The sequence below is a fragment of the Myodes glareolus genome, chromosome 14 (genome assembly GCF_982192425.1).
Source record: "Myodes glareolus chromosome 14, mMyoGla1.1, whole genome shotgun sequence".
NCBI lineage: Eukaryota > Metazoa > Chordata > Mammalia > Rodentia > Cricetidae > Myodes > Myodes glareolus.
In genome coordinates this window covers 16,362,829-16,388,426 of record NC_142039.1, presented here as the reverse complement: position 1 = coordinate 16,388,426, position 25,598 = coordinate 16,362,829, and the positions used below count along the sequence as shown (strand labels likewise).

Here is a 25,598-nt window from a genome sequence, read left to right as displayed (position 1 = left end):
GACCAAAGTAGAAGTTATTTTAATATATCATGATAAAAGCTGTCTTTTCCTTACATTAAGAAACATACCATGTGTGCATTATTCAAACAATAAAATCCCTAAAAATATGAGGCTGAATCAATACTTTTTCTTATAAAATTCATTATAAGGTTGGAAAGAACAAATTACAAGAATCTTCAAATAAATATTGCACAGTAATACAAGCATGCCATTGTTCTAAAATTGTGCTTCAAGTAAACTAGCATCATTCTTCAAAACAAACAAGAGAATGAATTGACACAGAGGTCCCTTGCTTGGTGTTCTTGTGGGGTTCCCAGCAGTGGGAGCGGGTGGATCTCTGACTTCTTTGCCTGTTCCCGGAGCTCTTTCCTTGCCTTGGGCCCCTTCTAGCCTCCACATGAGAGGGTCTTTGCCCTCTCTCTTTGCATTTTGCCCTGTCCTGTTTGGCTGTTGCCTTCTGAGGGCTGCTGTCCTCCATAGAGGGAATGGAGTGGGGAGTACCTATAGGGGAGAGGGGAGGGGGAAGACTGTGGTTGGAGACCAGTGCATCACTTTCACTAAGCTTTGTTATTAGAACATAGTGGCATTGATGAAACAAATTTCTAGATCTGTAACTCATGTCTGTTTTCATTTTTCTTAGCATTAGACTGGATAATGTTGTTTTAAAATACATTGTTTTAAATATGTTTATAATAATTAACTTTTGAATGATACTAGTGTTAGTATATTGAATTGATTTGTTTGAGTCCCTAGTTTTGTAAGAGTCCCTAGCTCTTAACATGCAGTGTATTTTTCGGGGTGAGATTTGGGAGGGGAAGTTGAGCCAAGTTCTCATGTAGCCCATGCTGGTCTTGAATTGAATCATCTGGTCCTCCTGCCTCTACCTCCCAAGTGCTGGGACTACAGTGTGTAGTCCATGACTAGTCTCTAGGGTACTGGGAAGCTTTGTGCATACTGAACACTGCTGGCTGAGCTGCGTCTCAGCTTGGAGTGTACTTGATATCAGTGAAAGATCACAGATCACACCCAGTGAGGTTTCCTGACAGGTACCCTTGTGGTTCTTGCCTTCCGTAGGGCTTAAGGAATGATCTGAAAGCAGCTTTGGACAAGATTGACCAGCAGTACTTGAATGAAATTGTGGGTGGTCAGGAACCCGGAGAGGAGGACACACAGAATGACTTGAAAGTTCATGAAGAAAACACCACCATTGAAGAATTAGAGGTAATCTCTACCCCAGCCCAGGCTGTTTCCCCGCTTCTTTTCCTCCTCAGGAGCAGGGTTTCTACACAGCATACTCCTTTGTCGTGGAAGGCGCTTTATTGGTTTAGGTCTCTGTTTTTTCTTTTTCTCATTCCCTTACATTTCTGTATTTCCCGCTGTTAGAAATAATCATTGTAATGTTTGATGTGCATCCTTTAACTTGCTGTGGTACTCTTTAAAGATTGCAGTTTTTATGCACAGGTAAGGTAATACCATGTTGTGTAATCTTTATTTTATTCCATACCCCCCCCTCCATTTCATACTGTTAAGATCCATGCTTGTTTTTTTTTTTCTTTGAATTGGCTAAATATTATGACATTCCTGTATGTTAGTGTCCTTGTTATAGTGGACAGCTTAGATGCTCTCAGCTCTTTCTTAGCCACAGACAAGGACTGAAGCAGAATCATGGAGTTTATACACATATTTAATTTGTCTGCGTATAGCCAAGCTGCTCTCTGGCATGGTGTCCCAGTACGTAACCCTACTAGCTGGACATGAGGGCTTGTGCCTTGTATTCCTGCCAATACCCAGCACTGTGTAGCCTCCTGATTCTGTCACTGTGTTGCATGTAGAATATGTGTAGTCTTTATGAATAAACAATATTGCCTAATGTAAGTGACTAGCATGTAACAAATACAGCTTACAGGTTTTTTTTTTTTCTTGAATACAACATAAGCTGTTATTTCTATTTTGGCTCCGGGCCATGTAGTGATCTCACTAGAGGTCATGGTTGAGAAGGTTGTCCTTTGACTGCCCTTCCCCTCCCATCACTTGTTTAAGGTGGTTTGTAACTTTTGCCTAAATGACTGAACTGAGCAATCACTTCTCAGTCAGGCTCGTTCCCTCCTTCCCAATCTTAAGATATTTGCAGCCTATACAGTTTACCCAAATAAAGTATATAATTGAGTGGTTTATAATCTACATCCGCGGGGTGTTGTCACCACCAGCATAATCCGACGTTAGGCCATTTTTACATATCTGGGAGAAATGCCCAGATCTGTTAACAGTCACTGATATTTTATATTAAATTTACAAAATTGGGGCCAGCAAGGTGGCTCAGCTGTTAAGAAAACAATGCACTGCTCTTGCAAGTGTGGTTCCCAGCACCCATGTTGAGTTCTGGTCTCTGTGAACACCTGCACTCTCGTGCACATATCCAAACAGAGATACGTACTAAAAATAATAAAAGCCTTTGTGACTTTTTTGAACTATTATTGTGGGCATATATGGTGTGTGCATGTTTGGCAGGGGAGCTCAGAGGACAGCTTTGTGGACTCGATTCTCTGTCCACCTTTACTTGGGTTCTGAGACTTGAACTCAGGTTGTCAGGCTTGCCTCGTCAGACACCTGTTGCCTTTACCCACTGAGCCTTCTTGCTGACTCTTCTTATCTTTCTAATTCATAAAAGGCAGCAGTCTCCAAAGAGAAACATACAGCAGGTTTTTTGTGCATGACTTGTCTAGAAGTTTCAACAAATTTTAATATAAAAATTTACCAATATGTGTGAAAAGCCTCTTTTAATCTGTTGTTGGTCATACACCTTTTTAAAAACTGCTCTGTGTTAGTGAACAGAACGATTATTCTTTCTTTTCAGGCCCTGGGGGAGTCCTTAGGGAAAGGTGACGATCATAAGGACATGGATATCATCACCAAGTTCCTAAAGGTATGTTCTTAGGAAAGGAGAGCACTGTGGATGAGTAAGAAACAGTCGTACATTTGAGGACATATTTTAGGCAGGGTAATTGTCAACATTTGTACTTGTCGTATAAGTACCTGGCACTAATTGGCTGTGCCGCTGGAGCCTCTCACTATCTATACAGTGGTTAGTGAGTGTTTACCCTTTTTATGGTACTTTCCTTAAAAGTCGTAAAATGATCTCTGCAGTAGAGTGAGGTCTCCTGTCCCCTGTTGTAAATACCCTAGAGAGAAGTGCCACTGTGCCACCGAGGTGATCCAGTGGCTATTAGGGAGGGTGGGAGAAGTGCGTTGACATTGCAAAAGTAAACAGATTTAACGTTTCATCAAGGTTCGTTTCTTGAGCTCTGTCTAGTTGCTTATTTTTGCTGACTTACTTGTTCTGTGCTTGCTGTCAACATTTCTTTGTAGTTACCTAGGTAGTGTTTGGTCGGATCCTAAATTCATTTAAATATTTGTCCACATACCGGGAGATTTAATGCAAAGAATGTTTTTATTTGTATTTACATTTTTATTTTACTTAGTTTGTTATTAAAGTATTTTTTTTCAAGACAAGGTTTCTCTGTATAGTTCTGACTGTTCTTTGTTGACTCAAGTTTTCTATCTCTGAACTGCTCAGTCCCAAATGATAGGCAGCCACTTTCCAAATTACCACACAGAGGCTTAATATTATTTATAAATGCTTGACCACTAGCTTAAACTTATTATTAACTAGCTCTTACATTTTAAGTTAACCCACATTCCTTATTTTTGCTCTGCCATGTGGCAGTACCCTTTCTCATTATGGTGTTCCCATCTTGCTCCCTCTGCGTCCAGCCTGTGTCTCCTGGCTCTGCCCTTCTCCTTCCTGTCATTTTTAATTTGGTCGCTCTGCCTATGCTTCCTGCCTGGCTACTGGTCAATCCGTGTTTTATTAAACCGATTTGAGTGACAAATCTTTACAGTATATAAGAGGATTATTCCACAACAGTTCTGGAACTTGTTCTGTAGACCAGGCTGGCCTGGAATTCAAGGGAATCCTCCTGCCTCTGCCTCCCAAGTGGTTGATTAAAGGTGTGTGCCATCACTACCCAGATAAAGTATTTATGTTTTGAATACAACATTTTAGTTGTCAAGGTTCTAGAATATATTTAGGACACAGTATAGAACTGGACAGTGTGGGCAGCAGTGCGGAGCTTCCTCTTTGCCCGTCTGTCCTCATGTCGGAACATGTCACCTTCACTGTCACCGACTCTGGAAAGAGAATGCAGCTAAGCCCAAGGGGCCCTGGGGCAGCTTTCCAGGGTGAGAAGTGTGGATCATAGTTTTATGTTTGTTTGTTTTCTTCACCATTAGTTGGGTGTGTTGGTGGAATTTTTTAGTTGAATTTTCTGTTCTCTGTAGGTAGAAAGTCCAAGTAATATATAACATACTTCAAACATTGATCAAGTATCAAAGTGTATATAGTATAGATCCATGGTTCTCAACCTTCCTATTGCTGTAACCTCATGTTGTGCTGACCCCCAACTGTAAAATTATTTTTGTTACTACTAATTTTGCTGCTATTATGAATCATAAATATCTGATATGTGACCCCTATGAAAGGGTCATTCAACCCCACCCAAAGGGTCGAGACCCCCAGCTTGAGAAATGCTGGTGTAGATGATAAATCTAGGTTAGTTGAACGATGCGTAACGAGTACAAGTAAAAATACAGTGGAACTTCATTTCAAGCCAGTTAAGGAATTCGATGGCTCTTTTTTGAAAAAACAGACCATCTTCACATGTTGTGATATATGGACTAGAGGTGTTTTCTACTTTGAAACACGTCAAACAGCTGTTAATTAAATCTTTCTTGATGACAATTTAATCAGCAAGATTGTCTTCTCAGAATGATTGTATACCTTCACTCTGTTGGGAGCTATTCTACCCGAACCACTGTGTGGCGTTGCAGCCTTAACTTTTTCTCTCAACAGTTCCTTCTTGGCGTTTGGGCTAAAGAATTGAATGCCAGAGAGGATTATGTGAAACGCAGTGTGCAGGGCAAACTGAACAGTGCTACCCAGAAGCAGACCGAGTCCTACCTCAGGCCGCTCTTCAGAAAGCTCCGGAAAAGAGTAAGGCTTCTGGAAAGTACTTCATTAGCACGTGATTTTCCTTTTTCTTTTCTTTTTTGCTTTTTCAAGACAGGGTTTCTCTGTGTAACGGTTCCAGTTGTCCTGGAACTAGATCCGCTTCCTCTGCTTCCAGGTACTGGGATTAAAGGCGTGCAGTGCCACCACCCAGCTGGTTTTTCTTTATTTAATCAGTATATAGATTTAGAGTGAGTAGTTTTCTCTACATATAGTAGCTTCCAAAACTAGTTATGTTTTTTTCTTTTTCAGAATCTTCCAGCTGATATTAAAGAATCAATAACAGATATTATTAAGTTCATGTTGCAGAGAGAGTATGTAAAGGTAAATTCTTATATTGTGTGTTGCAACTGTTGTGACCATTATTAGGTTATGTTCATAATGTAATGGTTATTTGGAATGGGAAGTATCGTACATAGTACATTTAAGAATGAATGTGAAGCAAGCTAGTAGGAGAAAAACCTTTCTCTTCTCTTGGCATTGAGTAACAAACTTCAGACCACAACTGTATTTTCTTAGTCATTGCAAAACTGGGTTAAAAGGTTCCTCAGAGCACGTGCTGTACATAGGCAGTGTTCATTTTATGGTGGGATAGAATTTCAGTGTATGAATAGTTGATTATGGCATGGAACGAATCCTCCCATAGGAACAAGGCTCTTCGGACTGCTGCAGAAGCTCACTTAATCTGTAATATAGCTGAACCACTGTACTGCTGAGCCAGTGGACTTTATCTGTGCTTTGTAGTCGTTTCTGTGGGAAAATGGTGCCTGGAAGGCTGCCCGGACTCGTCTCAACCTTTACAGTACTGTAGCAGTGCAGCGCGCCCTGGGGAGGGCTGTTCTCATTCACTCCAGTGTTTTTACTTGTGAATGGTTCTGGGATAGGTGCTGGGGAAAGCACCCTAGAGTCCAGGCCTCTTGAAGAGAGTTTGGAAGGAGATGCCGGAGGGATATCAGTTGTAGAAGGGAGAGAAGGGCTCTGGATACCGATGAGACAACGGTGAGGAGGGGCTTCTGATGGCTGAGCCTCCTCAGAAGCCTAGAGCGAGGATTTCTTTGAGTCGCAGTGATGCTGGAGCATTAGAGAAGGGAAGAAAGGGCTGCTGGCATTCTTGGGAGGCTGCTGTTTACTGGATGAGAGCATTGGCTTACGGAAGTGATTTTACCCTTAGTAAAACCAGTTGTTTCAGTGAAAACATTTTTATTTCATTCTTAGTTCCTGTTAATTGCATGTCTTTTTAAAATTTAGTTCTTTGAGAGTTTCATACATATTTTGATGATATGCCCCCTCCCAATTCCATGATATTTAATAAGGATGACTGCATGGTAACACATAGTCAAGCCCTCCATGGTGGCAGAAAGCATTGTAATCACTGCTTGCCCTGATAGATACCTTTTCCATTATTTTATTCTCCTGGTGTATATTAAAACTAGGTGAGACCTTGCTTTGTATAAATGACAGAAAGAACCAGTTTTAATAATGTGTTGGAAAATTATCTTTGAAATTTTAGAGAAACTGAAAAATGGAAGTTTTATTAGTTAAAAGTTCTGTGTTGAAGTTACACATGAGAGCCAGTGATTTAAAAAAAAAAACAGAATTTTCTTTAAAATTAAACTCTAAAATGTTGCAGAGCAAGTTGCCGCTCTCTCTAGGGTGCACGGTGATCCATCTCCCAGTTCACTGTGGTGCTGTGTTTTCACCCACTGTGCACACCACACAGTTAGAGTTTTGATAGGATATCCGAAGCCTTCTTGAAGTCCTTGGAGAGCTTTTAGAAGTTACTTGCTCTTTGTTGTGTTTTCCCCTCCTTTCTCACACTGGCCAGACCGGACTGTAAAATTAAGCCATTTGTCTTACTGGTTTCTGTCTTGACTTTTCATAGCTTTTGTTTTAAGGCTCTTGGCAGGTGGGAGACTTGGGGGGTGGGAACTGGGAGATCAAAGTGGAAAGTATGCTGTTCTCATGCTTACTGTTTGACTTGTAAACCAGTGTCCTGTCTGTTTATCCATCTGTGACAGACTGTATGTGGCTGTCCCAGCAGATGGAGCACCCCTGTCCTATACACACTGCTTCCAAAGCCCATAGTGCTACGTGATGTGCCGTGTGATCACAGGTGGAATGGTGAAGGGCTAACTAGCTTCTGTCTACCTTCCAGCCTCATTGGTGAAGACTGGATATAAAATAGAGTTTCTATTGGCTTGTCAAGTTAGCTACCTGCTAATCCAGTCTGAAATGCATTGCTTTCCAGAGCACAAAGGCTTGAAAGGGTTGTTTGTTTTTCTTGCATGCTTAGCATTGGCTTCTCTTTCCACAGGTGTTTGTATTTCTGGGCAGGGCAGTAAGTCACCCCATGCTTGAATGTCTTGATTTGAGTAATGGAACACAATATTTTCATCAAGAGGTAGATAAAAAGTATGCCAGGAAGGGCTATGCAATACTTGAAATAAAGACTTGAGCCAATATGTTTTTTTGTCTTTCTGATTTCTTAACCTTTCTTTCAGGCGAATGATGCGTACCTGCAGATGGCCATTGGAAATGCTCCTTGGCCTATTGGTGTCACTATGGTTGGTATCCATGCCAGAACTGGCAGGGAGAAGATTTTTTCCAAGCATGTTGCACATGTTTTAAATGATGAAACCCAGCGGAAATACATTCAGGTAAGCAGCTGTAAGGGATAAGATTTGCTCTGACAATCTTTTTTTTTTTTTTAAGTTATTTGTGAGTGTGGGTGTATGCATATGCGCACACATGTGCACACACATACACATGGGCATGCACGTGCCGTGGCATGTCTATGGAGTCAGAGGACAACTTTGTGGAGTTAGTTCTCTCTGCATTTATGTGGGTTCAGAGAACAGAACTCAGGTCATTGGACTTGCACCCAATTGCTTTTACCAAACCATCTTGAAGACCCTGCTCTAACATTAATTCTCCAAAATTAAAATCTAAAATGTAAGAAAAGGATTATGCTAGCTCCTTTATCTGTGTGGAGTACATTCAACAGCCTCCTGTGGATACCTGAAACTTTGGGTAATACTGAACCCTACATATACTACCGCACAGCCCAGATACATACTTCAACTATGATAATGTTTAGTTTATTAATTAGGCTGAGTAAGAAGTTAACAACACAAACTAGACATGGTGACATACACCTGTAATCCCAGTACTCAATAGGTGGAGTTAGGATAGTCTTGTTCTGAGCCAGCTTGGAATAAAGGACAGGCGGGAGATCATGTCTCAGAGGAGGTAGGGGAGAGTGTTTATAATCGGAGGAGGAGCAGAAGAGGGAGGGAGGTTGTTAATAACTGATTATAAAAGGAACAGTTGTAAGCATATTCTGTAATGAAAGTTCTGTGAGTATGGCCTCTCTGAGACAGTGTGGTGCTCCGCCCTCTCTGGGATAATGGGAAGTGTCATTTCTGCATAAGAAAATGAAGTGGGGTTGGTGATTTATTCGATGTCATGGTGATTAAATGGTGGAGGCTACTGTTGAGCTTCTGCTGATCCTGTGAAAGAAGCCATGATGATAACCATTGACTAGAGGTAGCCGGAAGTGTGGAGACTAAAACGCCACATAAGGGGACATGCGCACAGCGAGCAGGGCGAGCACAGGAGGATATAGGGAAGGTCGGTGCTGACGAGCACTTGCATTGATGACAGCTTCATGGCGAAGGACACCAGTGACTTTCATACATGACGGAAAGAAGGGAAATCATTATGCTTTTAACTTTTTTAACACTGAAATAAAACTGTTGGAATTTGCTTTGTTTTGAGATGGGGCTTCCTGTGTAGTTCAGGCCAGCTTCAAACACACTGCCTCCACTTCCTGAATGCTTGAGTTATTGATATCAACCATATCCAGCTTGCTTTTTTAAAAAAGTACATGAAATGAGTTCATAAGAGGAAACTGGGAGTTTAGTGAAGACAACCAATTTAGAGTGTTTTATAATAATGGGACCTGCAATGTGGATTTGGTGTGTGCTCATCTAAGAAGACATGGAAAGTGAAATCGTGTTTCAGGGTATATCATTATTTTCAAGTGGCATATGAAAATATTTTTTAATTATGTTTTACCAAGTCTGAAGTATTTATAGTTTTCTTGAAGTTATGCATGCCTCATACAAACTTGTTTGCACTGAGCTAAACTTTTCTGAAAACTCTATGTGAATAAAAAACAAAATCAACTATATCTAGCTTTGGCAAACCGTCACATATCCCAGATTGTGTGTAACAACTTGCCGGGTGGTGGTTCTTAAACTTGAAGATGAGCTTTGGAAGTTTACTTAAAATTTGCTTAAAAGCATAAAGTATATTCAGATGAGTTGCCAGAGAATAGTTATTACCATATTCATGAATTATCCTTGTTTGTATTTTAGCTCCAAGTGCTGAATGTTAGTTAATTCTTGTGGCATACTTCCTGCCTTATTCACATACATTAGCATTTAAAGGCATTTTAACCTGACCCCCACTGTGAATTGGGCAGTTATAGAGTTCAAATACACTGGGTAAATTCAAAGGCATTTTCATTTTTTAAGTTTTAGAGTGACATTATGCTTTTATTGTGTGTATGTATGTGGGTGGGTGGCATGTGCCGTGGTGCCCTGTAAAGGTCAGAGTGTTCGCTCTCTCCTACGTTTATGTGGGTTCCAGGGATCTAACTCGGGTCATTAGACTTGGCTGCAGGTGCCCTTGCCTGCTGACCACTGCACTGGCTTCATTTTCATTACTTAATAACCACCGATGACTGTAGTAAAGGCAAAAGCTTTGAGTTAAAAAAGAGTGGTTTTTTCTTTGACAATTAAATATAATTTCTAAGGGTTAAATTTGCTAATCATGCTCATTTATACCATGGCTGCATTATAATGCTTAAAAGTTCATACAGTTAAATAATTTTAAAGACAGCATTTCTTGTTGTAGACAGTGGTGTGGTTTCTGCTTCCTCCTAGACTCCTTTTCTTTAAAAAAAAATTATACACACACACACACACACATCTATCTCTATATACATCTTTCTATATCTATATCTATATATGTATATATTATTTATTTAAGAAGATTTCTGGTTAATTTTGAAGCTGTGTAATGACCTGTCCTTCTTCCAACCTTTCTTTGTAACAATATTCTTTGATTCTTTCGTTGTTTAAGATACTTCCTCTTGGAAAACTTTTAGGTTTGTTGACATGGCATTTAAATAAAACTACTATGTAAATAAAATTTAAAAAAAGATGTGGGCTGGAGAGATTGCTCAATGGTTAAAAAACACTGAGTGTTCTTCCTAAGGTCCTGATTCCAATTCCCAGCAACCACATACTGGCTCCCTACCATCTATAATGGGATCTGATGCCCTCTTCTGGCATGCAAGCATATGTGCAGACAGAGCACTCATGCGTAAAAAACCACGCCTTTAATCCCAGCACTCAGGAGGCAGAGGCAGGCAGATCTCTGAGTTCGAGGCCAGCCTGGTCAACAAGAGCTAGTTCCAGGATAGGCCCCAAAGCTACCAAGAAATCCTGTCTCGAAAAACCAAAAAAATTAGCATGTTGCCTAAAGTTCAAATCACTGTTTGACAAACCTTTGTTTTTTTTTCAGAGTCAATTACTAAGTATCTTAGGTTTGTGCTTCCTGTGAACTTCACCAGCAGCCAAAGGCTGCATTCCAGAGACAGTATTAAGAATAGGTGGTTTTGTAGATCAGTTTGTGACCCTTGGCAAATGTATAATCCAATTTTTCTGCATGAAGATACTGATAAGGAGAGCATGTGAAATCATTTGATAATTACTTCTTTTAAAATGTACCTCAAGAAATGCTGTATTGTTTAAAATATATAACCTTAATTCTACATCTCAATGATTCTGGATAATGTACCTTGTTAAAAGTTAAGATTGGCAGTTCAAGGCCAGCCTGGTCTACAGAGTGAGTTCCAGGACAGCCAGAGCTGTTAAACAGAGAAACCCTTTCTTGAAAAACGAAACAAAACAAAAAACCCAGACAAACAAAAAATTAAGATTGGGTCCAGAATGTTCCTAGTACGTTCAGCACATTCCTTCTTGCTTGCCTTGGACCTAGGTCCCCTCTTCCCATCAGTAGTGCTACACTTCTTTTTAAAAGATTTATTCATTTATATTTTATGTCTATGAGTTCTAGTTGTGAGCTGTCATGTGGGTGCTAGGATCCAAAAATAGGTCCTCTGCTAGAGTAGCCAGTGCTCCTAACCACTGTGCCATCTCTCCGACCCCCTAGTTAGTGCTACTCTTGATTTAAAGTCTTTTCTAGTTTTGCCTGTAACTGAACGTAATATAAACGGAAACTTAGAATGTGTGAAGTGATTTTTATTTTTATTTGAAATACTAGCATAACATGTTTGAGGAAATGTGGAAAGCGTTTCAGGAGGCTGTTTGCTGAGAATGACTTCATCCTCTGGCTTCTGGGCAAACCTCTGTAGACTGTGGGTGCTGTTTGAAGTGCTCTGTTCTTCACAAGGTTAAATACACCACCGGGAGTTTTCTCACCAGGCAGATCAAACCAAAGCTGTGTAGCTTATTAGCTCACCTAAGTCTGCTTGTTAGGTTTAAATTGCTGGTGGTAACTTCAAGGATGGTTCATTCCTCCAAATACAGAGGAAACCTTTGGACCAGATTTTGGAAAAGCTTCTTTTACACGAATTATAGAAACTTGATTATTTAGAGACTATAATTTGGTCATTTCTGGAGGCCTCTGGCAGTGTTGTATGAAAAGACAGTCAGAGGGGGCGGAGAAGAAAAGTGCCAGCCCCTCCTCTGCCAGTGCTTCTCCCCAGATGGCCGCCTACCTTGCTCTGTGAGCACTGGCGGTTCCTTCTCCTTGTGGCTTCCATGGGGCAGGAACTGGAGGGTGTTCTGTGGTGGAACAAGTTTCAGGTGTGTGTTTTCTCTGCAGAGTTCTTGCTGCATCCTTCTGCCTCAGGCCTTTGCTTCCCCCAAGTGGCTGTTTCCAAACATTGCTGTGTCTCTTCTCTCATGCCTTTTTAGAGTGTAACCTGGCCACAGTCTCAAAATTGCCAACTCTAGGGTCTTGTTGGCCCTAAGCTCTGCCAGCCCTTTGTGAAGTCCTTGGGCCTGCCCATTGGATTATCAGTTCAAGTTTTTGCTCTGTTTCCTGTTGGTATTCTTCCTGCACTCGTCACACAGATAGATGGTCATCCTAAAAAGTGTTTTTAAGCTCTTGTCATCACACATGTCCTAAACCCTCTGGCAAGTTTTCAGTAATCATAAATTCATGAATTTTTTGGAATCCCAACATTTTATCTCAGGCTTTGACTATTTTATCTGTAATAGCATTGCCCAGCCTTGTGGAACATTTTATATATTTATTTATATTATTTATATATTTTCAAAATACTCATCTCTTACCAAAATTAGTATAATATGAACTTTCATTCCTCCAGTAGGTGATCACTACTGACTTGCACATTGTAGACACCACAGTATAGTTATTGGTGAGTATTCTTCATATGTTAGTACAGATTATACATGACACATTTACAGGTCAGGTGTCTTCATGCTGAAGCTTCCAAGTCTTGGCTGAGGTAATTTTCAAGTGGCAAGTTGTTGCATGGTAAGAACCTCCTACCCATGTGGTACTTTCCGGTGGTGTATTTTACACTGCATTTTCAGAAGAAAACACACGCTGGCATCTTACACAGTGCTGCCTTTTGATACCATGGAACACTAGTGTGCTGATATAAACTGTGCAGTGTTGCTTTCAGCAGCTCAGATGATAGGAAACAGTAGGTGCTTTACCCCACCAAATCTCAGTTTCAAATAGGCCAGATCAACCTCCACAATAAATACCTCATGACCATATGAATGAAATCTTCCCACAGATTAGAGCAAAGTCGATCACTTACAGCATCTCAGGAGTTCGTCTCATTGTGCCTCTTTTCATTAGGAGCGCCTAAACTAGGACGGAGTGAAGTCTCTTGAATTATAAAGGAAGTGATTTCCAGCTCAGTTTCCTGAGTTCTCAGTCAGAGGTGGAGTTAGGGCAATGACATTTCTGGCAGGCAAGGCTTCACAAATGTGACCTTTGACATAGAACCCTGGAGTCTTAATCCCAGTTTTCACAGTGCTTCCAGAAGGCAACAGTACGAGGAGGATACTGCCATTTCTCTTAGACACATGCAGCCCTGAGACAGACAGGCATGTTCTCAATCCCATGCTAGTAAGACATGGGGTTAGGTGTGAGCCAGGACTGTCTTCCCTCTGTTGGTAGTGTGCTACTTTAGTCTGAGGATAGGTAGTGTGCTACTTCTGTCTGAGGATAGCCTCCAGTAAAATGAGGGAAGCAAACCACACAATCCAGGAATTGCAATCAAGTGTAGATCAAGGTGAGAGGAATTCTAAGGCTGAAGGTGAGGGATGTCCTGGCTATAGCAGTACATGACAAGGAACAGAATGGGACAGAGGGACTGGACGATCCCAGCACAAAATGGAAACGATGAACTTCAGGGGGAGCAGACCTACAAAAGGAGTGGTCTGCCGTGTAGCTTGCATAAAGGATGCATGTGTGACATTTCTGATAACTGTGAATGTCGTTTTCACTTAGAACTGTGGTTTAGGGAGGATAGGTAAGAAAATGTGTAGTGTATATACATGCATGGGGCCAGTGGGCATGGCATAAACCCATTAAATCCTCCTAATTTCATAGTCAGAGTCAGTAGGTGATCTTCAAGGAGAAAAAGCACAGGCTGTTGTAGGACATTGACAGGTATGGCCAGAGAACCAGAAAAGTCTCTTCAGTGGTATGGAAGTGTTTGCCTCTGTGCCCAGGAGTTGGGGGTAGGAAGGAGGAAAGCTAATGAATACTTTAATTTTATGACCCATCTGTTCAGTTTTATACAACATGAACTCAGACCCTAGGATTGTCCTTTTCTCTTTCTGTCACAATTCATAAACTTCCTACTTTCAAATCTCAATGATTCTATATTGAGAGGTCTAGGTGCCATTTGGGACAGCCACCAGCCTCTCTTTTGTGAATTTTTACAGTGTCTCCTCTGAGTTTGTCCTTTTTGCCTTTGATTCTCTTCAGCACCTACACTGTTGCAGTTAAATACAGCTTATGCTGCTCAGTATGATATTAGCTCTCTTAATATCAGAGTCAAAAGTCCAGCACAAACAGCCCTCGCTGTTTCCACAGCTCTTACCACTGTCGGGTGGATGGATCTTATCTGTCTTGCCTTATTACTCGGGTTTTCTTGTTTTCCTCCTGGCTTGTTTGTTTTTTGTTTCCCTTCCCCCCCAGAGTTTAGCATGGTGCTTGATATACAGTAGACAATACTTAAAGCAGCTGTTCAGATAAATATGTTTTTATAAGAATATAAAGCCAGGTGGCACATATGACTGTAGAGTTATCAGTTCACAGGAGGCTGAGACAGAAGGATTACAAGTTTGTGTCCAGGGCTGTTGAACGAGACCCTGTGTTTTTAGAAGTTGGTTAAAATATCAGTGGCGCTTAGCTGTTCACTTGTTATGATGAGTTACCCTGTTGCCCTGCTTATCTACCCACAGCAATGTGAAACAGGAAGCTAAGGGACTCTAGTTAAAAAGACTTGTTTCCATTTGGGAAAAACAAAAACAAAACAAAACCTGAAACATGTCCTGAGAATGAGACACTGTTAAAAACCCATGCTAGCCTATCAATCCTTATTACAAGGATTTATAGTAGTGTTCTGGTTAGGGCTTGTGACTGTGCCTGTTCTTAGACTCTGGAGTGTAAAGGCACCTCATAAATGTCTCTCCATGGAGCAGCTTGCCTGAAGTTCTAGTTAGGGAACGTTCCCTGACTCCTTGTTCAGAACAGTTCATGACATGCTTGGCTGCTGACTGAAGCCCTTGTGTCTCATCTTTCCTAACTGCACCTCTCTTCCATCTGTTCTGTCAGGACACTTAGAGATGCCAAATCAGTGATGTCATGTGTGTTTCCATAACTACAGTTCAAATTTTACACACTTATGATTAGAGCTCAACAGTAGGGGAAGTTGGGAGTATGGATTTAAAAGGAGACTGTGCTTTTGTTTCCTGGCCATCCAGACCTGAATAATCACACAAACTATATTAATTACAACACTTTCTGGCCAACAGCTAGCTTTAGCATCTTAAATTAATCAATTTCTGTTATTTTATGTTTTACCACGAGACTTGTGGTTTGTTACCTCACATCTTGCTTCTTGGGCAGATGCCTGACTCCGCCTTCTTTCTCCCTACATTCTGTTTAGTTTTCCAGCCATAGGCCAAAGCAACTTCTTTTTTAACCAATGGTAAAACATATTCATAGCATACAGAGGGACATCCCACATCATATGGAACTGAAGTTCTTTATCCTAAAGCAGGTATCTGGCTAGTGGGAGAAATATGAGGAGTAAAGTAAATTACAGTAAATTACGTGCTCTCCTTCCCACTGCTGGGAAGGCTCTTTATCATAGAAATCAATGGAAAGATAACCTCTCCACATTTTGATTCTTAACGAGCTCGACATGGACAATGTTTGAAAGTCTTTGGGAAAGACTCAGCATGTTTCAACATCATGTTCCAGATGTTGAGTCTATTAGGTCATAGCTCAGTTCCTAGTAGTTAATATCTGTGTTAGCAGTTTCTCCTAGGAACAAACTGATTTGGTTTGTTTTTGATAATTTCGGTGAGTTTATGAGAATTACTTGGTATGGGCACAACAGTAGACAAATGTTGTGAGCTCCAGACCAGCCCGGGCTGCTTTTTTGACCCTGCCTAAAATTATAGACAAAAAGACTAAAGCAAAAATAAAGTTGTTTGAATATTTAGAGTTTAAGATTTCTAAATAATGGAATTTTAGGTATCCAGTGCTATTTTAGCTCTTTCTTCCTAGATTCCCAGCTGTTTTCCTCGGTTGCTATTTCATATAACTGTGCCCTGTAGTTTCTTCCCACTGGGTCATGGATCTGTTTAAAGTTGTCCTATCATGTCAGTTGTAGGAAGGTGGATTTGAGAAGAATACAGCCTAAAATACCAGGCAATATGCTATGTGTTCATTTATAGCCAGTGTTACTGTTTTAGACCTAAGTTTTATTATTTTTCTTACTGTGATGGGAACTGGGTGGTTTTAATTTTTGTGAACTTAAATGAGAAGCCTTAAAATAATTTGGTTAAAAAATTGGTATGAGCTAAAATTTAACCCTGCTGTTATCTGTCCTTGTTTTAATAACAATAATGTTATAAAGATTTTAGTAAGGCATTTAACAAGCATTTCTTGCAAACAGGAAAATTTGAAAGTTGATTAAACAGATTATTTTCTGATTGTAAATTCTTCTCTAGTTTGTTCTCATAGAGAGATCTATGGTAGCTTGCTGTAAGCTTCTGCCATTGTCCTTGGCCTGTTTGTAAGGGACACAAAGAATTTGTATACAGGTTTGGAAGACATTTTTTAACCTAGTAGTGGATGAGAAAGCCAAGAAAAATAACTAAAATCTAATGGCCAACTAAGAATTTTAGAAGGTCAGTCCAAAGGATAAGTTGAAAGAGAAACATCACCTTCAGTGGTTGTCCTGGGCATTTAGGGCTTAATTTTTGGAGCCTGTTTGAGGAGGGCTGAATTGTTAGGTGGTAGAGTTAGTGCATTCTTACTGCTGTAAATACTCCATTTGTCAGAGTGTTCATATTTTCAAATATAGATGGAAAAACTGTTATTTCCAGGTTTCTTTGCTCCTTCTAGTTTCTTTTGTTTTAAAAAGTTTCAAACAAAAAATTGTAGTTATATAGATGTAAATTTTCCATGACTTGAATGGACGAGATCATTTTTTATTTATCCAAGTAGTTTCTATAGCTTCTTTAACTCTGGAGATAGGGAAAACTTTTCTGAGAGAACCACATCTTTGAACATGCTTTTCTCCACCCCGACTCAGAATGGCTAACATCACAGCCCTGTAGAATGCATATTTTTTGTTGACAGAGTTGTGATAAGCATTGCCCATAAATAAACATTGATCTAGGAATCCTTCTGAGTAGAATTGATGGTGATGCTTTATTTTGGTAGGAACATTGACTAAGTACTACAGAGAAAGGCAGGTAGAATTAGTTCAGGCGTGTCATAATGAACCTTTATTTTATGTTCTTAGGGACTGAAGAGGTTAATGACAATTTGCCAAAAGCACTTTCCTACGGATCCATCAAAATGTGTGGAGTATAATGCACTATGAGATGTATGTACGGTGTGCACATGGCATGTGCACATAGCAAGAAGCCTAGGCAAGCTGCATGTGGACTTCCGGCCTTACCACAGCAACAGAGGAAGAGTGCCACAGGAGAGTGCCATCGGATGCAAGTCTTGTTGGTTTTAAGAACTGTGTTGACTTTCATATGGTATTAGATTTCTAACACATTTTTGTGTGTTGTTTTTGTTTTAATCAGTTGAAAAATTAAGTCCTAAAGCTGTTACCCATAGTGTAGAAGTGTAGACAACAACAACTGGAAGGGGGTTTGAAATGACCTTTCTCCCCAGGACCCAAAATATGTCATTAGATAATTAGAAACATTTGAGGTCAGGTTTAAACTTTCTGTAAATTATCATGATTTGCACATTTTCCTCTTATGTGGTATTTATAGAAGATATTTTTATGTATTTCAACAAAAGTGTGGTACCATTGAAATGTTCCTTTACAGTTGTTAAATATCTTGTGGACTTTTGTCATCTTGCAATAGAATGTAAATGTTACTGTTAAGTGTTATTTTTATTATGTTTCAGACTTGCTTTTGTTTCTAAGCAGAGTACATTTTAGTATTTGTCATCTTTCTGGACAGATAGGATTAATAGATAGAAGGCTGGAAAGCAAAGATGGTAAATTACACCAGCACACGTTCAGAACACCAGTGCATCCAGGTGAGGGTGAGGAGATGGACATTGGGGTCAGCTGAGAGTGGCAGCCTTAAGATGGGAAAGCCGAAGAGGGCGGAGGTCCTGGCTTTGCCATGCCACACTCAGTTCTCACTCCGATCTCACCAAATGAGGACTTGCTCTGGGTACTACAGTGTCGACCCTTGGTCATTGTGCCCACTCCCTGCTGCAGCACTGACAGGACTGGGTTGTTAGGTGACAGGTTGTGTGGGAACGTTAGAGAAGCAAGAGTGGTAGGCCACACGAGGACTGGCAGCTTCTCAGCTCCATGCACTAACAGAACAGCGGTGGACAAGTGCTTTCATCTTGCCGGGCGTTGGCTTCCTTCTCTGACATTGATGATAAGAGTACACACCTCACATTGTTATTGTGTAAATAAAGTGCTGAGCCCGCTGAAAGGGGGAGGACAAGAGATCGTTATTGCCTGGCACATATTCTTATTACAGTGTAGACCAAGGGCTGTTATGGGCCCTGCCCTGTGGCTACAATGGGATGGTATATACTTGTGTAGTAACAACAATAATGATTGTATTAGCAGCAAGTAGTAAATGATAGAAACGTTAAGTTTTTCCTGTCTTTACTTGCATCTAGGTCCAGGTTTAGAAGTGCGGAGAGTGGGAGCCTGAGGCTGCTGGAGGTGGCTTAGAATCACAGTTGCTTGTTCTGGTCCCTCTTTAGAAAGAGTGAAAGCCACTTTTGGCTTCTTGAGGTCCAAGGCTGTGCATGGATAGGACAGTCTCTTTGAGTTACTTGCAGGGAGGTAGGTGTCTGTCTTGGTTCAAATCAGCGTCATCTTCCCCCCCCCACACACACACATTGTAGAAGTCTTCTCATAGGATTAAATTGGGTAGAACTTTGGGGGATTTATTTGACAAAAGAGAAACCTCGATGAGACATGCAACAAATCCCTACCTGTGACATGTGGTTTGTTATAGGTCTTTATGACTATTACAGGGTAATGCCTTATTATGAATATTACTGGATAATAACTTACTCATTATTCGCTGTGAGGTCACAGCATGGTAAGTGATTGTATGCTGTCTTCCCTTCCGTTGTTAATATCCCACATGAAGAGGAAACTGTACCATGCTACTTCAGTGCTTCCTAAACTCCACCAGTGTGGGCTGGTTTTGTTTTTGTTTTGTTTTAAGAGGAGGGTGTGTATTCTACAGGACTGTGATGTGACTTTAGTCTTTCTGAGTTTGGGTGGAAGGAAGCATGTTCAATTATGTGGCTTTCAGAAAAGTTTTTCATATCTGAAGTTAAAGAAGCTAGATAGATTGTCCTGGGATATGTAGAAAATGATCTTTCATTCAAGTCATGGAAATTTTACTTCTGCATATACTCTATATTTTGTTTCAGATTTTTAAAACAATAAAGATATACTTTTCCTTTTAAACAGTCACAGTTCTAATTAACTATATCCCTTCCTGCCTCCCTGTCCTTCCATTACAAGAACTTGGGTTTTCTGTATTCAAATTTAATAAAAACACTTTTTTCCTTCAGAAATGAGTGCAGGTGCTCCTTGACTCAATGTAGGATTAGTCCTGATTATATAGGTGAACACACAGTCCATTGACAATGCATTTAATGCCGTAACTTAATCAGCTAGATCTAGACTGTCTCAAATGTGTTCAGAACACTTTAATTGGCCCGTGGTAAAGCCATCCAACACAGAGCCCATTTTTATACTTAGGCATTAAAGTTCACGTACTATTTTGGATGTTGTATGCTGCTATAGATTAGTGACCGTCGTTTTCTCTGAAGATCAAGTTTGAGGGATCCTTGTGGAGGAACCACTACCCAACATCAAAAGAAGATTGTCCTGTGTGTGACTGACTGGGGAAGAGACCCACAGTTAGTGTTCCAGAGTACAGTTTCTCCAGTGCTTTCTGCTGTCACATGGCGGAAGGTGAGAACGTGTAATTGGAGACTCATTTCCTAGGAGTGTCGCTGTCAGCTGACAGGTCTTTTGTCATTGTATCAGCCTGTAGGGGGCAGTCTGGAATAGCAGTGATTTTAGTGATTGGGGGTGAGACTAAGGAAATAAAGTAGGGGTCTTGTCAGAGATAACAGAGATGTTGTAGGAGGGAGAGTGAGGTCCTGGGAGAGCAGAAGGAGGCAGGCAGTGGTCAGGAACAGAACTGGGGAATCTGTCATGCGCCTGCAGGGACTGGGAAGTAGCCCGATAGTGATAGGCCTTGTAGTTTGGAACCCTTCCTTCTGGCGCTTTTTAACCTAGTTCAGAACTTGAACCACTCTGGAGTTTGACCTCAGGAAATCATTTCAGAATGCAAACCTTTGTTATTGCTGTTGAAAAGTAATTCTGGAAATCAACAGCCTGGAAAGATAAGTTACATTTTCTCAGTCTTTGTGGGGCTTAGATTTGGGCATTCACGTCTAGTTCCTTTCCTGGCCCACAGCCCCACTCATGCCTCTCACCACAGAAGGGAGGCCTGAGTGAAAGGGAATCTCGAGTTGAGCTTTAAGTTTCTTCTGTCTGGACATCTTGAGCGGATAATTTAATGGATCGTACCTCCTCCCTGCTGCAGTCTTCTCCCACGAAGCCCCTGAAAGCATAACTTTATCCCCTGGAAATTTATGGTATGGCATCATATTGGGAATCTTGAGCCGAGAAGCACTTTCTCACGGTGTGCTGATGGAAGAGCTTCCAGCTGTCCAGAGAGCCGAGGCCAGCACAGTCTCCAGAGGGTCACTTTGGGAAACTGCTGTGGCAACTGGTTTTCATCCCAGGCTCTGCAGTTGCACTGACTCACTTTTAACCACTGGGACTTTAATGGTTAACAATAACCTGAAGTTTTTTGAAATTTTCAAAACAAGTTCTGGCGGTGTGGACTAGCTAGGGAGCGCTGTGTGGCTGGCTAGCAGCAACAGCTGTGTGGGAGCTAAGCCGGCCAAGATTCTGGAGTTGTGCTCGTTACAAAAAAAGGGTTTAGACAATGGCCAAAATAGTTTACTATTAAAGCACTGACTATTTGTGTATTTTCCACATTTTAAACTGGGATACTTTACCCAGCATGCTTGAACTAATCCGTGCCCTGCTGATTATGGCTGTATTTTAACTAGGCCACTTCTCTTTGTTTAGCTTCTTCCCTGTCCCTCAGCCCTGCTCTGAAATCACTGTCAGCCACCCCTGTCCCGCCTCATTGGCCAGGGTTAGTGCATACCTTCACGCAAAGGAGAGCAGCGGCTCTGGCTCCAGAGTTTCCGTTTTCTTTCTGGGTGTTACTTAGTGATCTCAGCTTCATTCACTAAGCTTCCTGCATGGCAGCTAAGTCATTCCCACAGGCTTGCAGCTGCAGTTTTACAATCTGCCAAAACCAAATTGCCTTTGCCCTGGGAGTGCTCTTCTTTGAAGACTCAGAAAACGTTATGACCTACGGGTGTTGCAGCCTGGGCTTGGCGGAGACTTTCTGTCCTGTGAAGGAGTGGAAGTTGTAGACCCGAGTGTTTCTAACGCTCACAGCAAGGCCCAGTATCATATAGACACGTGCATAGGACAGGAACAAGCAGTGCCTGGCCGCGTTGGATGTGTTCCTAGTCTGGATTTTGTTTGTTAATTTTTGGTGTTTTGTTGGTGGTAGTGGTGGTGGTTGGTGGTTGTTGATGTTATTGGTGGTGGGTGTGGTGGTTGGTGGTGGGTGGGTGTGTTCACACATGTTGTAACATGTGAAGATCTCAGAAGACAACCTCAGGCAGTCCTCACCTTCCACTTTGTTCGAGATAGTAGGATCTCGTGTTTTGCCTCTACATGCTCCAGGCTAGCTGGCACACAAGGTTCTGGGGGTTCTTCTCCACCTCCCATCCTTTTGTAGGAGCGCTGTAGTTACAGGTTCATTACTGTGTATGTGTCCAGCTTCTGTGTGGATTTTAGGAATTCAGACCCAGGTCCTCATGATTGTATATCAGGTGCTTTTGCTAACTGAGCCCTTGTGTTTCTTTCAAAACATGTGCTAGTTGTGGGCTCTCAGTTGACAGCTTACTAATACATTGTGAAAGCTACTGATACACGGAATCACCCGCTGACTAAGGAGGGAAACCGCTTGTTTGGTGATGTAGAACAAGAGTTTACTCCTCTTTAATGCACAGATAGCACTTGACTCTTATGGGTGGTATGAAACTTAGCAGATATAAAGTGTTGAGTACTTTGTTAAGTAAGTCTCAGATAAGCTAGATTTGCTTGGTTTTGTGTTTATGTGTCTTCCCAATTTGGAGATCATACGCTTTGCTTGACTTCCTATGTTTGACTTGTTTAGTAGAACTTTAGGTTTCTAGTATTTACTCTTCGATGTAGTTGTGATTTGTGGGAGTTGTTCCACTTTGCGTGAACTCTATGTATGCATTTCTTGTTGAATATAAATTTCTATAGAGACTATACCAAGGTGAATGTAAGGTACTTAAACATTCAGCGCTAGGAGACCTTTCAAGGAGTTCCATGGAGCTTATATTAGTACACATGCCTGCTTTTGGGATTTGAGAGTTTGGTTTCTCTACATCTGATCACATCTGAAAGTGTCTTCTGTCACCTTCATTTTAACTTAATGTTCCACTGAGAATTTAACTCGTGTTTGCCTGATGACCAACCCAGCTGAGTACCTCTCCTGCAATCAAAGCCCTTATGAAGACCCTCATCAAGACTGACTTCATGCCTGTTGTTTACTGTTGAGCTCTGTCCATTTTCTTGTTTCTGTATACATTCTCTTAGACATGGGTATTGTATATCTCCGAGACTGACTGTTATGCTAAATAATTGTTAATGGAAGAGACCGAATCTTGTGATCGACCAGCTTGGATATTGCTATAACCTTTTCAGCTCTCTTTATGTGATAGATCCCATAAAAATCAAGTCACATATCATTTTTTTTAAAAAAACATTTATAAAAAATTTAGTTTTATGTTCCTGTTTTGCTAGCACATATCCAGGCATGCCACATTTGGGCAGCGCCTCTGGAAGGCAGAACAGTGTCTGCTCCTGCAGAAGTGGAGTTACAGATGGTATGAGCTGCTGTCTAGGTGCAGGGAACTGAATCTGGGCCCTGTGCAAGAGCAAATGCTCTTAGCCACTCGGCCATCTCCAGCCCAATGTATCAGTTTTAATGTCGCTTTTTCTCTTGTTTAATAGTATCATTATAGTGGCATTCCTAAGAGCACAGAATTTGAGAGAAGAGGGAACTGGGAATGTTTGTACTTGCTGTAAAATTCTAGTGTTTTGTTATTGGTTTATTTGTATGTGTCTGAGTATAAGCGCACATGTGTGGGAAAATGCACACCCTTGCACATTTGTGGAGGCAGAAGAGGGTCTCCTATCCCTTTGCGCCAAATCTCTCCGAGTCTGGGCTCACGGGTTTCCACAAATGCTTTTGAGATCACTGTATCCTGACTCCCTCTTGCTGGCCTCACTGTGAGGTGGCCTCACTTTTTTCTCACACCAATTGAATTTGGAAGCAATCTTAAGAACCGTATCTGCAAGCTTCCCCTGATTTCTTCTCACCAGACCTGGAGGAAATGGTGCTGCCCTTTCTGTCCTAGGCTGAATCTTTGTCCCTGTTTTCCTATCACTCTCTGGTAAAATGATTTAGTTTTTTTATTTTCTCCCCATCTTCCACAATGAAATATAAATCTCCCAGGATGAGCATTCATATCTGCTTTGTTTACTGCAGATGTGGGGAGAAAAAGGGCAGTCGGGGATGATGGCTAGAGGATGGATCTGCCTCTAAGCGGAGAAGGAAGGCCGTCGGTGGGGCACATTTGGAGAGGACAGGCAGGAGTCCAGTTCTGTGCATGATCACGTTAAACATATAGCTGCTGAGGCGGCAGTAGGGGCACAGATTGAGGGAAGAGGTCCAGGCTGGGTGGAGAAGACTAGTGTGGGCGGCATAGCAAACCGTGAGGTCAGATGTGAGCGTTACCAGTTTGAATTTGAAGTGTTCCCAGCAGGCTTATGTGTCTGAATGCTTGGTCTCCAGATAGTCGTGCTCTGTTGGGAGGTCGTGGAGCTTTTGGGATGTGGAGCCCTGGTGGTGTAAGGAGCCCACTAGAGGTGGTCTTTGATGTTTGTAGCTGCCTCTTGTTCCAGTATGGCCTTTTGTGTTCTGGTCAGCCAAGAAGCAAGATGCTGGCAAGGACTTGCCACCATACCTAACCTGCGATGAGGGACTGAAGTCTCTAAAACTGAGGCAAATAAAGCCTTCTTCCCCTCAGGTTGTTTCTCTCAGATATTTTGTAATAGTGATGAGAAAATACAGGAAGGCAAAAAAGAAAAAAAGTAGCTGTCAAGAGTAAGGGAGTCCAAGAGCAGAGCCGTGGGACACTTCAAGGTCACAGAGGTGAAGGTGAGGACCGCTGCCTGCATCCGGTGCCTGCTGCTAAGTTGCATAAAATGACAAAAGAGAATTGACTGTGCATTTGTCATCATGAGGAGTCATCTCAGGGTGTATGTGTGTTTGTTCTCTGTGCACCTCTAGTCCTTATTGACCACCTGTGACAGTATTACAGTGTAGACCTTTCCGAGCTTGCCTGAGTAGAAGTGACTTTGCTGGGAGCTTGGCTTGTGTAAACCAGGCAGGTCATACACCTCAGTGCCTCTTCCACCTTTTCCTGCCCTCACAGAGCCCAACTCCTTGAACAAGGTCTGAATGAGAGCTCATGTCTAGTGTCTTCTGTCAATTTTTTGGGAATTGACTTAGTCTCCTCCTGGCTTCATGCTGGTAGAGGTCCCTTGCTCTTTAGATACCAGTCCCGGGCTACTTTGCCTTATCCACGAGCACCTAAGCTTTAGAGGACACGGGTTCTGTGCCAGTGTGCAATGCCTTGATGGAGGCCACTGTCGCTCACCAGTCCTCAAGTGGGTCTTGCACACTCCTCTTTGGATAGTTTTGTGTAAGTGTTTTTTATAAACATATATTCTGGGATGGTAAGGGCTGGATATTTTTAATATTTTCTACAGGATTAGGGTGTTTGTTTTCTCTAGGAATCAAAATAGAAACCTGAATTATCTTGTTGACATTATTTAAGGAGAGAGGAAGAGGGATTGTGTGCACGCATGTACACTCACGTAAAAAGAACAGGAAGCATGAGACAGTGCCACCTTCCTGGGTTTCAGTTGTTTTCATGTGATGGAGTTTAGGGCATAGGCTCATTTCTGACATCTTTATGCATAACAAGAGGCCTTTTTTTTTTTTCAAGTGTAGATTATTTTGGGATGCTCTGATACTTTCCTAAGAAGCCTCCGAGGCAGTTGCCAGAGTCGAGGGAGCTGTCAACACTGTCCCTTTAGCTCGCTTTCAGACAGGTCCAGCGTCCAGTGCATTGTTACTCTAGTTGGCAAGCCTTTGCCTTGCTCTAGTGAGCAGGAAGGGCTTTCCATCCAGGCTGTTCCTGGAGGCTAGACTTCTAGTTTCCTGCTAGGAAAGAGATGTCTGTCAGGTTCGGGGTCAGGGATACAGTTGTAGCAGTCTCCTAAAGCAAGACAGTAGCCGTATGCCTTAATTGGGGGAACTTCTGTTAATGCAGTAGACTGTTGCTTCAGTGGTATGATTTAGAGGTAGATAATTTAGCCTCTACCAGGTCAACAAGTTTGTCTTTCTTTCTGGAAGCCAACCATACCATG

At 41.6% G+C, this 25,598-nt stretch overlaps 1 protein-coding gene across 2 annotated transcripts in view; it reads left to right on the top strand.

Moving 5' to 3' along the window:
- Prpf18 (pre-mRNA processing factor 18) overlaps positions 1 to 19,367 on the top strand; it is a 31,122-nt gene extending 11,755 nt beyond the window's left edge. For both annotated transcript variants that reach the window (XM_048460722.3, XM_087896371.1), the window contains 6 exons: positions 1,075 to 1,221; positions 2,855 to 2,923; positions 4,910 to 5,050; positions 5,318 to 5,389; positions 7,567 to 7,722; positions 17,193 to 19,367. In XM_048460722.3, the coding sequence (XP_048316679.1) occupies positions 1,075 to 1,221; positions 2,855 to 2,923; positions 4,910 to 5,050; positions 5,318 to 5,389; positions 7,567 to 7,722; positions 17,193 to 17,273 (666 nt within the window). In that variant the 3' untranslated portion in view covers positions 17,274 to 19,367. The remainder of the gene's footprint in view (positions 1 to 1,074; positions 1,222 to 2,854; positions 2,924 to 4,909; positions 5,051 to 5,317; positions 5,390 to 7,566; positions 7,723 to 17,192) is intronic.
- The last annotated feature ends 6,231 nt before the right edge of the window (positions 19,368 to 25,598 follow it).